Below are 16029 nucleotides of genomic sequence, written 5' to 3'. Positions count from 1 at the left end.
GCTGCATCCCCCCCGGCCGAGCAGAGGGCAGGGCAGATGCTTTGAACCGCAGATCCTTAAGCTTCCCTGGGCGGAAAAGGAGCTGGCGGTTTTCAGGCATGACTGTACTTTGCTCTCCCTCTTGGCATCCTGTTTAACCTTTTCATCTCCTGACAGAGCAGGCTCTCCTTGCTGGCGATCTGGGAGGTGCGGATGGGTGAAGGATAAATCCCACCGGTTTCTGGTCATCCCCACGCAGCCCTTTGCCGGCCCCGGGCAGCGCAGCATGAGCTCTGCTGGGAGCCTGGCGGGCCGTGGGCGAGTACGAGAGTGAACACTGGAAAAAGGGGATGAGCAAGGTAAATTCAGGAGATCTTTGCTAAATTCATGTTTTACCTGTGTTAGAGCAAAAACCTCACGGCGAGACCCAGCAGAGCCTCACTCCGCCTGCGGACACGCTCCGGGGAAGGGGTGGGCAGGGAAGGCAAGGAAAAGGAAGGGAGCGGGAGCCGGGCAGAGAGCGCCCCCTCCCGGCTGTCGCCGCCCGTGTGCCACCGCCCGTGTGTCGCCGCCCGTGTCACCGCGGCTGGAGGGACGCGGGGAGCGGGATCGCGATGAAACAGAGCCTCTGTACAGCCGCGAGCACCCAGGGCACGGAGCAGGTGCCAGAGCCGTGTGACAAGCACATCAGCCATCCGTGGGTTCCCAACCCTGCTGGAGGCGTGCTCTGTTCCAGCAGCATCTTCAGTACTCGCGTGTCTGTTTTGGGTGTTCTGTTCCATAACAGCGACAACTGGTGGTTCAAAATTGGGGCACAGCACCCATGAGCCAGGGTGGGTCCCAAACAGGTCTGGTTCTCCCTGTTCTCCCTCTTCCCTCTGCCCTGCTGTGCCCTCTCACCAATGCTGGCTCCTGGTGGGAAGTGGCTGCAGAGCGCTGTGGAGGGAGACAAGGGGAGTTCTCCTCTAGCACGTGGAAGCTGTATTTAAAGTACAGTGATGATTTAAATTCAGCAGCAAAATCGTTAGCCACTAAATTTTGCCAAGCCTTCCAAGGGATTTCTGCTGATATTTTCAGCAAATGACTTGGGAAAATGAATCCTTTAGGGGTTAGAATATTACTGGAGGCTGTTTTCATTGTGTCTTTCTCAGTTACCTAGAAATACATCAGGACAGTGTGAGTTTGCTTGAAGCCCAGCCTTAGAGCCTAAGGTATTGAGGTATTCTCGAAAACAAAAATCTGCAGTTTCCTGTTTCAAATGTTGGTGGAAGAATTAACAAGATTGTAATGGCTTAGCTGATTAAAAAAAAATATACGGAGGGAGGGAGAAGGGAGGAAAGAGTGCAGTAAATATGTTGGTCTTGAGAACTGCAGCAGAAACTAAAAAGAAAAAAAAAAGTCTTTTCCATTTCACCTCCCTAGAGACTTGGGGTGTGTGTTTTTCTTGCAAAGCATCTGCCTCACCTGTGACTTCATATCCAAGGAGAGTGGAATTAAAAGTCCTAGTGCTGATTCCATATACATACATATATATAGTTATTTGAGCCTGACTGAGATGTTTGCAAAGCTCTTAATGGTCCATCTGAATTGTAAAGGTTTGCTGACCCCACAACTTACCTGAAGATAGTTTTGAGATTCTTCACTTAAAACCTTTAAGATTTGCCACAATATCTTTTCCTTTTAAAGAGACAAGCATTTTGAATGGGTTTGATTTCTTGTTTTCCTTGGGAATATTTTAATGTGGGGCCATTGAAATGTTCGGGTGAGAGCATAAAATGGTTGAAGTAGATCAAGGGTTATTAAAATGCCTAGTTGGTTGTATTGATCTGTGATTTAGCACTTCATCTTTCCAATTCTTTGGATGTTTAAATATGCTCTCATAAATACAGCATGGGTTTTCTGTCAATCATATATTCTCAAGACACGATTTTTCTTTTAATTGTCATTTTGTTTGTGGAGTCAGAATATCTACACAGAGCTGTGTAGTGATTTATTTAGTGAGAAAAGAATTTTCATGTACAATTACCTCCTCTTTATTTGTGCATTTATGAATCCTTTTTTCAGAAATTCTTAAATAGCTGCTACTGCTGCTCAAATTGCCATGGTTTTTAAAGAGAATAATGCTTATTGATAGTTCCCACATGCACTGGCAGGCACATCTAAAACCTGTACTTTTGTGTTCACAGCTTGCATAATATAAAATTTAGAGATTGCTTGTCAAACTAAGTGTCAGCTGAGTTTCCTAGGAAACTCACTGAAGATATTTATAAAACTACAGATCAGCTTAATAATAGATATAATAATGTCAGTAGCTCATTATTTTTTTTAACTTTATTGGTCCATTTTAGTTTGCTTTAATTTGTTGCTAAACCAAACCACTGCATTTTCAACCAGAGCAGAAGAGACCTTCCTTCCAATAACTTGCCTAATTAAATTAAGAGGTAGTTTCTGCTATTCCATGTAAGGAAATATAAAACACCCTATGCAAAATTAAAAAGAATATAAATGTCATATTAATTATCTGACTGAATCCTTTATAAGTAAAACCACAATTGTGAAATATAAATGTTAATATTATATCATGTTACTGTTTTATTCACTGTTGACTTGTATGTGTGAATTTGAAGTTCATTGCACATGCATGCAAAACAGTCACTGCAGAATTAACATAAATCCTGAGCATGGGTTTCTATAGAAGCTAGATAAATAGAAGACCTGTCAGTATTGTAAAAAGGCATGATTCTGTGAAAATAATTACATCCCTGAGTGGAAAAAAAAAGTATCTAAAAAGAGAGTAAGTGATACTTAGTGTCCATTTTTATTCATTCTTCTGTTACTATGTTTTCCTCGCACTGATTCTTGGCGTGGAGACATCAGCATTGCCGCAGTTGATGTTTTTGTACTTTGGGTTCTTTAAATGGAAATTTCAGTCATGTAAATTCAAAATTTGCTGATCTGAAAATATATATATGTATGAAATTATCTATATTTTGTCAGAACATAATTATTCAAGACAATTAGGATTAGGTGAAGTTAACATTCTCTAGAAAGCAGTTTAGAAAAGTAATTTCAGGTTTCCCATTTTACTATGGTAATAGGAATGAAGTTAGTGTGTTTGGAGATGAGGCAGTACTGACTCCTTATCTCATCTGGAATCCATTTCTTGTACCCAGTATGTACATTTGCCTGTCAGGACTATTTTTTGATGCTTTGCTAATTAGCCAAGCAAGGAGTTCATGTGAGGGATATTCAAGAACTGATTTTTCTTTTGAAAAACTAAGAGTGTAGCTGTCTCTGTTCCTCTAAGAAATCTCATTGCACACTTAACGATGTCATTGCAGAAGAAATCTTAGGAAGCCTCTCCATCACACACTAAAAAGGTTAATTTCCTATAAAGATACAAAATTTATCCCAATCCTAATAGTAGCTGCATGTGGATTTATTGGATGCTTGTGATACCGTTCCAGCTTGTTACAGCAAGGTGGCAAGTAAAACCTTGTAAGTCATTGCATTTATTTTAATATGGCTTACATGAAGACAGAAACCTTACAAGCATAAAATGGCACAGCTGCTGTGTCAAATGATATTTTTTAAGCATGTGATATTTGTCAGAGCTGTCTCTCTCTTAGCTGTGGTGTTGCAGTTTAGGGGATTCAAAACTGGTCTTTCTACTGGGAGGAGGTGGAAGGTGACTTCAGCTCATAGGTATGACATCAAATTGGGAGACTTGCCTCTTTCCCAGCCTGCCATGGATTGTGTGTAGTGTAACTGCATTACTCCTCACTCTTCTGTTCCTTACTATAATTTGCCTGTTTGAAAGTGCTAACAAGCAAGAACCTCCCTTAAGTACTTGTATAGGTGAGAAAGGGGTGAGTTAGCAGTTAATACTGTGTTGCACCATTTTGGTAAGTTCTGCCAGAATGATAGTGATATTGTGGAGATAAGATGTATTGTTTCTGATTTATACAGCAACTTCACAAGACATGTTTCTACAAAAAAAAACCAATTCACACTGTCTTACAAGGTTTGTGATGGAGTTGTATTTGTGCACAAACACTGACTTCAGTCCACACTCTTTAGTAGATCCCTTTCTATGTCAGACATAGTCTGTACTTTGGAACAGACTTTGAAGAACAACCATGTTAAGGAAAGTTGCTCTGATCAGGAAGTTTCAGCCTGGAGGCATTTTTGCTTTGGGCTTTTTTGCCTTCTTTTTTTTCATGTTCTGTGCTGCAAGCATGAGGTGAGAGTTCTCTTGGTGATAGGTGTGTCACTTAAAAATGCATCGCTCTGTTCTGGCCTCTGCATGGACCATGGGATAAATTAAGTTAAACTTTGCTCAGTCTAGGTGATGACAATCTTCTGACCAAAAGGTTCAGCCTGAATAACACTGCTTTCCCATGGTGACTGTAGCTGACTATGAAAATGTACTTTTATATCCTCATATAAATTTATAGGGCTTTTGGCAAGGAAGAAGGATTTGTGAAATGATGCTTTTTCTTCAGAGTTTTTTCCATATAGTTTTGCTAACAGGCACCCATTGGGTTGTGCTAAACAGTGATTTTATTTTTTTTTAACCCTGTGCTTAGCTATCACACCTTGATCATCCAGACAGAGAAGCTGGATATTTTAACTGTAGATACTGCATTTTGTTTCCCTGCTAACAATGGAGGTTTGAAAAGGAAAAACATTTTAAGTGAATATATATGCAGTGTATTTTCTTTTCCTTTCAGTTCATATCCGTGGGAAACTGCTATGAGAATTACAAACAGCTTTTAGGGGGCTATTTTTTCAACTGGCCAGTGTGTGTGACCTTTGTGTTAACAGTGAATTACATTTTAAGTCAAGAGTTCACTGGTTTTTTTCTTTCTTTCCCACTGCAATTAAGTGGGACACATATTCTATGTGCACACTCAAGTAAAATTGGGGAAAACTTGCCTTTTGATAAAGAAGTCTTGATAATATTGTAGTGGGATATGTCAGCCAATGGGATATTCACTGCCCAATACCAAACAACAATGTAGAAATTCAAGAAAGCTTCTAAGTCATACAGGCAGTCTGGGGAAAATGAGCCAGCTGGGCTCAGAGGAGATCTAAGAAATGGGTGGAAGCAAGAGAGGAGAACCTGCCTCTTTTAGCAATAAATATAAAATCACATTTTTATGTCTGTAAGTGCTGCCATTCTAACACATATTAGGAAAGAATTAAAGCTTGGAAAATCTTTTAAATAATCATAGAATGTAGTTTTCTCCTGTTTTCTGGTTCTCTTATCTCTTGCCCTTCCCTGCAGCTTTCTTTCTCTCCATGCATGTCACTGAGTTTTGGTGACATAAAGAATCAGATTCATTAACTTCCATTTTTTTTTTGCTTTAGTTGCAGTGTTGGAGGGCAGCAAGTCAGTCCAAAGCTTTTTGTATATACCAACAAGCATTTCTGCTAACGCCACTGAGACCATAATTAACATAACATTATACTTGATCAGCATTATACTAAATAAAGGCACCCTTTTGCCACATTTTCTATATTAAATCCCAAAATATTTTTTAAGTCTTAACAGCCATAAAATGTTATGATCTGTGGTTAGTAGTAGTATTTTTTAGTGGACCTCACAAAATTGTAACATTTTTACTGCATTTTGAACCACAGGTGAGTACTGCATAATGGTAACTTTGAAAGTGCTGTATTGAAACACAGTCTGGGTAAAATGTTTGTTTGACTTATAAAATATAACCTTGAGCAATATATGGAAATAATCAGGCTCCTAACTTTACCATTCAAGTTGTGTTTTACTTCTCAGCAGGACTGTAAACTAGAAAAGGTAGTGAAATGTCTTTTACTAGACAGTATTGTACATATCTAAGTGCGTGTTTATTTTTCTTCCAGCTTTTTAGAAAGAATTGACAGCGTCAGCATGGATGACTACACACCCACAGATCAGGTTAGTAAAAATAATGGGGTAGGGTCTGAACTAAGACTGACATTCATCTGGATTTTCTGTCTAATTTATTTTAGTCCCTAGTGCAGCTGAAATAAGACATATGGCAGAATAGCAAAACATGGTCTAGCAGTTTAAGTAATGGATATTAAAGAAGAAGAGGCATTTTGGTGGTGCACACTTGTCTTTTACTGTTGTAACATCTAGGTCTGTGATTCTAGATCCATTTTGTCTTCTTGTTTCCCATTTTGTGTCCCACAAAAACAAGGTGAATGGAAAAAAGAACAGAAAGCATAAATGTAAAAAGTTATGGTTTCCCTCACCAGCCTTTGGTACAGAGAAGCAATGCTTTATTTCAGTGCTGGAGGTGGCCCCAGAGGGACACTTCCCATGTCTATCAGAAGGGTCCTTCACAGGCAAAAGCTTGCAGTGAATAAGGTGTCCAGATCCAGGGGAGAGCACCAGTGGCAGCAGCAGAGCTTGCACACTTCTCTGCAGGCCTGCAGATTCCTTCTTTGCAGGCTGTGCCCATCTCCTGTGGGTAGCACAGTTTCCATTCAAGCCTTATTTGCAAGACTATACATTTTTTTCCCAGATCCTGTGGTACATCTTGATGGAGTGCTCTAATGGCAAACACGTTCATGTTAAGGCTGAACTGGTGCAATCCTGAAGTAAGGAGGGGCTTCACCATATTGCCTGGCTCCAGCTGCCTTCCCTGAGCTCAGGCTGTGTGCTTTCCTTTGCTGTCTCTTCAGCAAACATTCTGAAATTGTTATTTTTCAGTGCTGCTATCCCACTGTCATTTAGCAGTCTCAGCCAAGATTGTGGGCCATGCCATAAACTCCAAATACAGATGGCAGAAGAGAATCCCTGCACTGGATAACTCAGTCTAACAATGCAAGGCATATAACAGGTGGATGCCCTTAAAAAGAAGGCAGAGTTGTCAAATCTCACTGAGCAATTAGGGAGTGAAATTCAGAGAAATGAGGTGACTTGCACGAGATCACCCAAGGCAGCATGCAGAGAAGAGCCTCTTCCTTCAGACCTAGTTTGGGTCCATAACCACAAGCATGTCCTATAGTCTACCCAATATAGGATCAATAATTCAAGCACTCAGGACATTTTCAGACCAAAGGAATTAGCACTGGGGTTTGCTCCCTCTAGATCTCATTGTTTTAGCATCAAGATCACGCACCTGGAGAGAAAAATCCTCATTTTTGCTTTCATTATTTACATTAGTGTTTGCCTGTTTGTTCCTGGGAGGCCCTTCTCTACCTGAAGTAGTCTTTCATCATCTAGAAAATTTTCCTGATATTTCCTTTGGGGAGAAATGTCTTGAAAGATCAGAAAAGGCCATTTGTATTTGGCAGGTGGAAAATTTGCTCTGAGAGGGGGATTCTGCTTTTGTTTTTGTTTTTGTCCTGTTGTGTGTATCAGTTGCCTTGCTGAATTAGCTGGTAAAAATCACTTGTTTCTTCTCTTCCCTTGCTTTCTGCTTTTTGGATTGGTTTTTTGGGGTTTTTTTTTGCACCATAACAAAGTCAGCAAGTGACAGAAAATTACAGAAGTGTATAAAATAACTAAACATATTAAATAAGTGGCCTTCAGCTGAATGCATGCAGCTGTCAAAGCAGCCAAGGTTTGCCTTGGCTACCAGAAGCAGTACATGGTAGGGTAGGGAAAAAAGGCAAGCTGAACCCGCACTCTGCACCACTGACTGCCTCCTTCCATCTAGGAAGGGGGCATCACAAATTGCTTTTACCTACTCCCCTTGAGAATTCAGGAAATTATTATTTTTTAATTATTAAAGGAGAGTTGGTTAAGTTGTAAAGTATTGCTAGTTTAAAAAATAGGAAAGAAATGCCATATTTCTGCACGACCTAAATTCGGTTCCCTTGTGCTCTGTAACAGAGCTTTAATTACTCAGTCACAAGCTATTATTTCGATAGGATTCCTGTCTCATTCAGTACAAAAGAGGGCAGAGTTAAGGTTGCCTGGGCAACTGTAAATCTGGAGTTTTCTAACATTTGAATACTTGACTTTACAACATGAATAACATTTTTCTTAGTTTTATGTAACTTCAGAATTCATTATCCTCATGACATACCAAGGTGTATAACCATCAAGAACAGGTTTCAGTGGGCAGTAAGGAGAACATAGATGGGGTCTCCTGCTTTCTGAGTGTACAAACCAAATGCAGTGATCATTATTAAGTTTATTTACCATGTCAGTACAGACAAATGCAGATTTACCAACAGGTCTGATTGAACTTTCATTAAATGAAACATTTAAGACTTTTCATGGAAAATAATATTCCAAGCTTTTAAGAACAAAATTAGGTTAGAAAAAAGCCCTTACTAATCAGCTTCTCTGTTCTCATTTCCAGGACCTATTAAGATGCAGAGTGTTGACATCAGGGATTTTTGAAACAAGATTTCAAGTAGATAAAGTAAATTTCCAGTAAGTCTGTTAGTAATGATTTATGAATATCATACTCATTTTTAATAGCTTCATTCAGATGTCTCTGTTCATGTATGCATGGTGTAGCAGGCTTAGGATGGGAGTGGGTGGTTTTTTGTTGTTTGATTTGGCTTTTCAGCTCTCCTTCCAGAGGTCCTAGTAAAATTACCTCATACTTTGCAAAAATAGCTTTAATTAGTTACATGTATTAGCAATGCTCTTTAGTAGGGTTGTGTGTGGCTTCTTGTAAAAACTGGTGCATTGGTGTAGCACTATAAAATCATAAAATACCTTTGGGGATGAGAGCTCACAGAAGTCAATGGGAATCATCTCTTCTTCCAGAGGGCTGCAATCTCTGTGTTTGTCAAAGTTTGCTGTGTGTCTAAAACACCCACAGGCAGACTGGCTTCTCTCACCACTTCTTGCCCAGAAGGGTGGCAGTGCTCACGGGGCTGAGCTGCCTCATGTCCTCCTCCATACAGAGCTGCCCTTTCCCCACCACCCTACAAAATATCCCAAAACCTGTACTTGTTTATAGTACAGTACTACATGCCACATGCACTGCTGTGGACTGGAAAGGCCAGCACTTGTCCTTGAAGAGTGTATTTCTCATTTTATGGGTTCAGTAGCCTTCTCCTGGCAGAGCAGGGCAGGTGGAGCAGTGCAGCTGTCTCTGACATGCAGTGCAGCATCAGCAGGTCTTTCTCCTCTTCAGGCAGTATTTTACTGCTCCTGTCCTTGGGGCTGTCGGATTTTTAAACTGAACCCTCGTGCTGTGCTTGCTTGGTGTGATTTTTCCTAGTGCACATAAGTGATATAACATCCTATGGCTTTTTAACAGCATGTTTGATGTAGGTGGCCAGAGAGATGAGAGAAGAAAGTGGATCCAATGCTTTAATGGTAAGTAAAAACATTCTGTGTTTTATTTTAAACTTACTCTCTGAGGTGTGAGCAGCTCAGTGTTCATACCCACACACAGTACCTCACTAGCACAGAGGTCCAGTGTTACAGATAACTTTTTTCTGGTATTTTTGGCTGATTGGTGAGTAATGGTGGTGTTACCCTGAGGAGTATGTACTGGGATAACAGAGATGTTCTATTCTCTCTCCTTTCTTTCCTTCTTTCTTTTGTGTGTTCTGCCCAGATGTCACAGCTATCATCTTCGTTGTGGCTTGCAGTAGCTACAACATGGTAATAAGGGAAGACAATAACACAAACAGACTACGGGAATCCCTGGACCTTTTCAAAAGTATCTGGAATAATAGGTAAAACAAACCTCATTTCCCACCCATCTTCCCCAGCTCAACTCCTTTCAAATTAGGAGTTCCCTTGCTGTAGGCTCAGATTGTTTATTCAGAAAATAGCCAGGTTGGGCCAGGTCTCAGAGTGCCCCCAGGGTGACACCCCTCCCTGGCAGGGGCTGTGGCAGAGGGACAGTGCACGTGGCATTTCACCCCTCCTGCCAAATGATGCAGGGCATGGGAACAGCTTGGAAAGGGCAAGTCCCCCACCCCGGGCTGGCTGCTGCAAGGGAGGCAGGAGAGACCCTCTCCTGGCATCACTCTGCTGCTTGCCTGAGACCAAGATCCTCTGAGGAACATTTGATCTCCCCCTCCAAAGCAGCAGCAGGAGCAGCTCCCTGTGCTTGTTCCTTATGCTGCTCTTGTAAGGGTCAGCTCTGAGAGCACAGGGTACCTCTGCCTTGGGAGGTGATGCTGCACACCTAACCTGACTGGAACTGCCATTAAATTGCCACAGTGCCTGTAAATTGTAGGTACATAGCCAAATAGCAACACAAATGGGCTCCTGGTAGAGAACAAGTAAAAACAATGTGCAAAATAAGGTGATGAAGTTTTCAGCACATACCTGTGAGGATGCTCTGCACTGAGAAGTGATTGAAGGTAGAGTGAAGGAGGAATGTTAACTGCACATCCCAAGGCACATTGTCACAGTGATGGATTAATTGGGGAAGAAAAGAGACATTATTTTCTTTCCATTCATCAGGTGTCATACAGGCCACCCTAAAAGATGGGATAACTGTGTGGATGAACAGTAGCTTAGAGCAGTCTGAGGGAGGGAGCTTTCTAGCCTTTTTTTTTCTTTTTTTGTTTTTCTTTATCACAACCAAATAAAGCAGATAGTAATGTCTGGTTGTGAACTGTGGTGCTTCTAGAAAATGTCATCAGTTTCCTAATTTGATAACTAAAAGACAATTTAGAAAAAAATTTTGAAAACTGTTCCCTTTAGCAATGTCCACTGCAGTTTTTATAAATGTATTTACTGACCTTAGAAATATAGCCATTGTTCTGCACAGGTGCAGACCAATCAAAACAATCATTTAGGTCATCTTTTTTTTTTCTGTTGAAGCAGGTTCTACACTATTTCACTCTCTGTTCACACAGGGATAGCCAGTAAGTTTCCTATCAATATGATAGGTTTTTGTTGAATAACATGTCAGAGATAACACAAACATTTGGTTTGTTTTTGACAGGTGGTTACGGACCATTTCTATCATTTTATTCTTGAATAAACAAGACATGCTGGCTGAAAAAGTCTTGGCAGGGAAATCAAAAATTGAAGATTACTTTCCTGAATATGCGCATTATACTGTACCTGAGGATGGTAAGGTTTCTCCCTGTGCTGGGTTGGACCTGCTGGCATGGCCCAGCCCATAGCTCCTCTCCCTGTCTGTCTGTCTGTCTCTCACACACTTTCCCAAGCACACACTGTTCCTTGACATGAGCTGCTGGTCGGGTAAGGAGCATGCCAGCAGCATGGAGCTCACAGGCACCCCAGTGTGGATGGGGTCTGAAGGGGTTCCAGCTCCACAGCACCTGCCCTCCCCTTTTGGGAGGAACCACCAGTCCCAGGACAGAAAAGCAGCCACGTCTCCCCCCCTTTCCAAATGCTTCTGCCTGGGCCTCCCACTGTGCTGAACTTTGTTGGGGATTCATGAGACTTATTTTGCAGCCATTCTGCATCCTCCAATACTGTAAATTTCAGTTTTTGAAATACTGATGGGAAGCCCAGCAGACCAGTAAGGGAGCTTTAATGGAGGAAAACCACATCAGTACATAGGAAGAGAGCTGTGGTGATAGAGTGATCAGTTTCTTATCTTCAAGAAGTGCAATGGTTCCTGCACCACATAACATATTGCAGAGGTAAACTCTGGTATTATGCCAGGCAAAGATCTCCCCACAGATCTCAGGTCTGTCTAGCAAAAGTGGTAAAACTTTCACTTTCTGACCACTCACCTCTGCCCTACCCAAGTCATGTCCCTGGCGTGGTGCTTGCAGCCACCTGTTGGAGCAGGCTTTCATTCTCCACCAACCACCACCCACAGCCTTGGTCACAGAGGTGAAGATGGTGATTATTTATTTTCAGCCTTCACTGAGGTCTGAAACTTCATGAGTGTGATTCTGAGTTTCAGGTATAGAGGGTAAATGAACTATCCTAAAATCTGAGTTCATCTGGCATCTCTTTTGTAATGGTAAGGGTTTTCAGAAGAAATCTTATCTCCATCACCCAAATTTCCCCTTCTTAAACATGCACCACATAGACAGAGATTGAGTGAATTTTCAGCAGTTTTTTATAATAAGCCAATTGTCAGGAAAAACTAGCTTTTGGTATTTCTCAGAGGGATTTCACAGTGGGTATCTAGAGTGATCCAGAATATTCGCACATGAAACAGCTCTCTATTTTTAACCTGTAGTTGTTCACTTATTCTTCAGTTTCAGCTGACATTATTTAAGGGCAGCAGCACTGAATTCCAATATGCTGTTGATTGTGCTGCTGCTCTATTTTTACCCCCAGCACTATGGATGAAAAATACATTTCCATATTCTGATAAATTCTGGCCTTTACAATGTTATGTTTAGGAGCATCTGATTTTGGTATCCTAGATGATAGATAACACTGAAAGGAAATAAATAGGTTATCTCTTCACTGCATTGTTACTGAGAGTAAGTACAGTCATTGCATGGCCTAGATAATGACAACTTCATCTGCTGACAAACAGTTAATATTGAGCAACAAGTCTCCTGCTCAACAAGAATTTAATCCAAGATGCCTTGATGGACAATATATCTGAAGTATTCTGCTGAATTGGGGCCTGGAATTAAAATACATTTATATATATATCAAAAGGTCTGTCAATGCTATCATTTATTCCAAGTGTAATCTTGAACTAACCATTTTTAAACTCACATTCCTGCCTGCAGAAGCTTTTTTCAGGAGACACTGTTCTGCTGCAGAAATTGAACAGCTCAGCTGCTTTTCCTAGTGATATTTTCTGATAAAAGCTAAACCCCAACTCCCACTTGCTTTATATCTATATGAACAAGCTGTGGATGTGAGTAAGCCTTTTTGTGATATGACCAATGACATTGTTGCAATGATTTCAGCAATTTTCAGGTTCCTAAAATATGTTGTTCGCATAGTCCGGTTTTACTGACTTAATTTTAGAATTACCTACTGGGAATCTCCTCTAGTATTTAACATTGCAATTTCTCTACTGGAGGGCTACTTCTTTCTTATTAATTCTTTTGTTACAAATACATGATTATTTGGTTTTTGTGTTTCTGATGTCATTTGTTTTTAATTGAACAGCAATACCAGATGCAGGAGAAGACCCCAAAGTCACAAGAGCCAAGTTCTTCATCCGGGATGAGTTTTTAGTGAGTAATTTTCATCTTATGTGTGATTCTATCATAGGAAATACTGACAGATGGCATAGTTTATTTAGGGAAAAATGGGATGGGATTTTGCAGAAAGCTAGAAGGAGAGGACAACGTCTGGCAATTCCCTAGTTCTTTTCAGCTGCCCTTCTTGCAGAACCTTCCTCAGTGCTGCACTTTTTAATGCCCATTTTATATAAAGTCACCTGCCATGCTAATTGTCACACAGTAAGTGCTAGTGCTTAGAATGGTCATGTAGAATCCATGCATAAACAAGTAGACTTTTTTACTTTTATCCTGCATTCCTTCAAGGAGTTTGGCAGTGATCAGCTGACAGCGGGAATTTTAAAAAGGAAAAAAAAAGGCAGATTTTATGATTTTATGCTTCAATAAGATTTCTGGTTTGACATTTAGGAGGTTTACCTCACCTTTGGACTGGTGTCATGGCTCTACTGAAGCATCATGATAAAGTTTCCTTGTCTAGTCACATTTTTCTTGCAATTAACGTTTCCTCTCCAGCTGGAGTGAAGAAGTGCAGTTTACATTTCGAAGGTGAAAGCAGTTGTCAGGCACACAATCACAGCCCAGCCCTGCTGTCGGAGAGTGTAATCCAGTATCACTTGTGGCTTCACTCATTCTCAGTTGTTCCCACAGTGCAGAGCAGCACCAGAGACCAGAACCAAAGCTCATCCATCATGCCCTACTGGTAGAAACTATATGTGTGTGTTTGAGACAACAAATTGAGTCGTTAGAATTAAGAATTTTGAAGTCATTATGCATTTACGAGCATTGTAAGGATTTACAGCTGCTGACGCACCAAGAAAGAAGCAATTTACTGTATTCACACTTTGGGGATTTCCAGTTGCTGCCTTAGCCTTCCAGATCCTGAGGGGAAATGTCAGATTGTGCTGTGTTAACGTAAGAGTTACCAAAAAAAATCCCTTCATGGCAAATCTCTCCTGTGGTGATGCTGGAATCCTGTGAAGCAGGTGATGATATCCAGTCTGGAAGGAGAAGGACTCTGAGGGATGAGTTACAGGGAAATTAGGGTGAAACTCCCCACCTTTATCTACTTTCATGATTTAAGAACATACATTGAGGGCGAGGTCCTTACCTGCCATGACTCCCTGGCATTACAGAAGGAGGCCACCTGTGAAGCAGGGAGGGGAGGGGGCGTAGGCACTGCAGCCACCCAGGAAACCCCTGTGGGTGCTGGGGGCAAGGGAAGCTCTGATGCTGGGGCCAGCACTTGCCAGACACTCCTTGGGGCTCACCAGGCATGGGGCCAGAGCAGCTTCTCCCTCATTGCCCTGCAACTGCTGCAGGTTTGGCAGAGAGCATCTCCTCTGTAACACGTCTGTCTCCTGGCTCAGTGCTCTGAGTAACGTGGCCGTGCCTGGAGAGGGCAATGTGGGAGAGGGCCAACTGGAACCACTTCCAGTTCCATGGGGTCAGGCACAAAAGGCTGAGGTTTCAGAGAGGAAGTGATAAGAGGCACAGGAGAAATACAGACTAACATCTCATGGCCTTAGCCAGGTGCCAGGAAGAAAAGGCCTGTATGTTCTACCTGTGTCTGCCTTGGCTTTGCCTTATACTTTCTTCCCCAAGTTTCTTGATTTATGACGTTTTCCTTGTCCCACTCTGTTAAATTTTCAGGCATGGTTCAGAGAAGCCTGTGTTTATTATGCTTTATTGTGATTTTTATCATGGTAGTAGGTCTGCGTAAACCATGGATATGTGTGACAGTCAGCACCATGGTGCTGCACCCCTTAAAACTGCCTGGCTGTAGGAATGGTAGTGGCAAATTAAAAGCCTGTAATTTGAGGAATTTTAGTAGGAGGTTAAAAATTTACCACATTTCCAATAACTATTGCTACATAAGATAGATTAGAAAGGCAAAAGATGTCAGCTCCTGGCTTTAGGGCTGGTGTGGGGGCTGTGGCCCCTCAGGGTTGGGCAGCAGGCTGGGATCCCTTGGATTTCAGTCAGGGAGCAGCATGGGAGGGGTGGCTGGGATTGGGCCTGCACCTCAGGGCTGGGCTGGCAAGGGCATCTCCCTGTCCTGGAAGTGCATCTTGTGGGAAATCCTCTGTCCTTCAGCTTGGGCACATCCTTTCTTCTCCCAGACTTTTCCTGGAGGCAGTGTGCCTTTGTGCTCCTGGGTGAGGCTGCTCCCCAGCCCTGTTCTGGTGCTCTGCACACAGGGCTCTCCAGCTGCTGATGTTTAGTTTGAATACATCCCCAGTGTGAATACACCTCTGTTAGAACAGTGGCATGGCCCCTCTGGTTCCTGTCCTGCTGGTTTTACAAAACCTGAATCTGGGAGGTGAAGGAGCTGCTGCTCAAACACACAGGCCAGGAGTCCTCAAATTTGCATGTCATCCTGACCCCTGCAGTGTAGGGATGCCAGTATTAAATATTCCTGCCTGGAAAGCAAATGTTCTTTCATCAGTGTCCCAGGGGATTTTTTTCCCCTGTGAACTGATGCTGAGTAACACACTACTTTTCAAAGTGAGTGTCAAGTAGGGGTAACAATTCTGCATTTGTCTTCAAATGAGAGGACTGCAAGAGCTGTCACATGAAAAAAACAGACAGCCCCCTAATATTTTGAAAATACATCCTGTGGCATGCTGTGTATGTAACCAGGACACTGTGGGCAGCTTACTGCCATAGACATGAGTGAAATCAGTGCATGATAAACACAAGCAGACAGGTCTCAGCATTTTTCATGAGATTAAGCCTCAAACTTGGTATTGAAAATCACATGGTAAGAAAATAATTTTTAGACTGTGTATGAACACCCCTGTGGAATCAGTGTTGAATGTGGAATATTTCCTAAATTACCTGGAAAAAGTCTGCAATTGCTTGTTGATCTAATTATCTAAGTCATGGCTTCTAAATGCCTATAGTTTTGTATATCTGTAGCTTCAGGTATTTAAAAGGTCAAACCTACGCATAAAATAAATCCTGTGTTAAAAA

At 41.8% G+C, this 16029-nt stretch overlaps 1 protein-coding gene across 2 annotated transcripts in view; it reads left to right on the top strand.

Annotated features, from left to right (window-relative positions):
• GNAL (G protein subunit alpha L) overlaps positions 1–16029 on the top strand; it is a 182678-nt gene that overhangs the window by 160562 nt on the left and 6087 nt on the right. For both annotated transcript variants that reach the window (XM_059489650.1, XM_059489658.1), the window contains exons 6-11: positions 5863–5917; positions 8301–8374; positions 9216–9274; positions 9519–9639; positions 10866–10996; positions 12983–13050. In XM_059489650.1, the coding sequence (XP_059345633.1) occupies positions 5863–5917; positions 8301–8374; positions 9216–9274; positions 9519–9639; positions 10866–10996; positions 12983–13050 (508 nt within the window). The remainder of the gene's footprint in view (positions 1–5862; positions 5918–8300; positions 8375–9215; positions 9275–9518; positions 9640–10865; positions 10997–12982; positions 13051–16029) is intronic.

Source organism: Ammospiza nelsoni, chromosome 1, assembly GCF_027579445.1.
Source record: "Ammospiza nelsoni isolate bAmmNel1 chromosome 1, bAmmNel1.pri, whole genome shotgun sequence".
Lineage (NCBI taxonomy): Eukaryota > Metazoa > Chordata > Aves > Passeriformes > Passerellidae > Ammospiza > Ammospiza nelsoni.
This window is presented reverse-complemented; position numbering and strand designations above follow the sequence as displayed.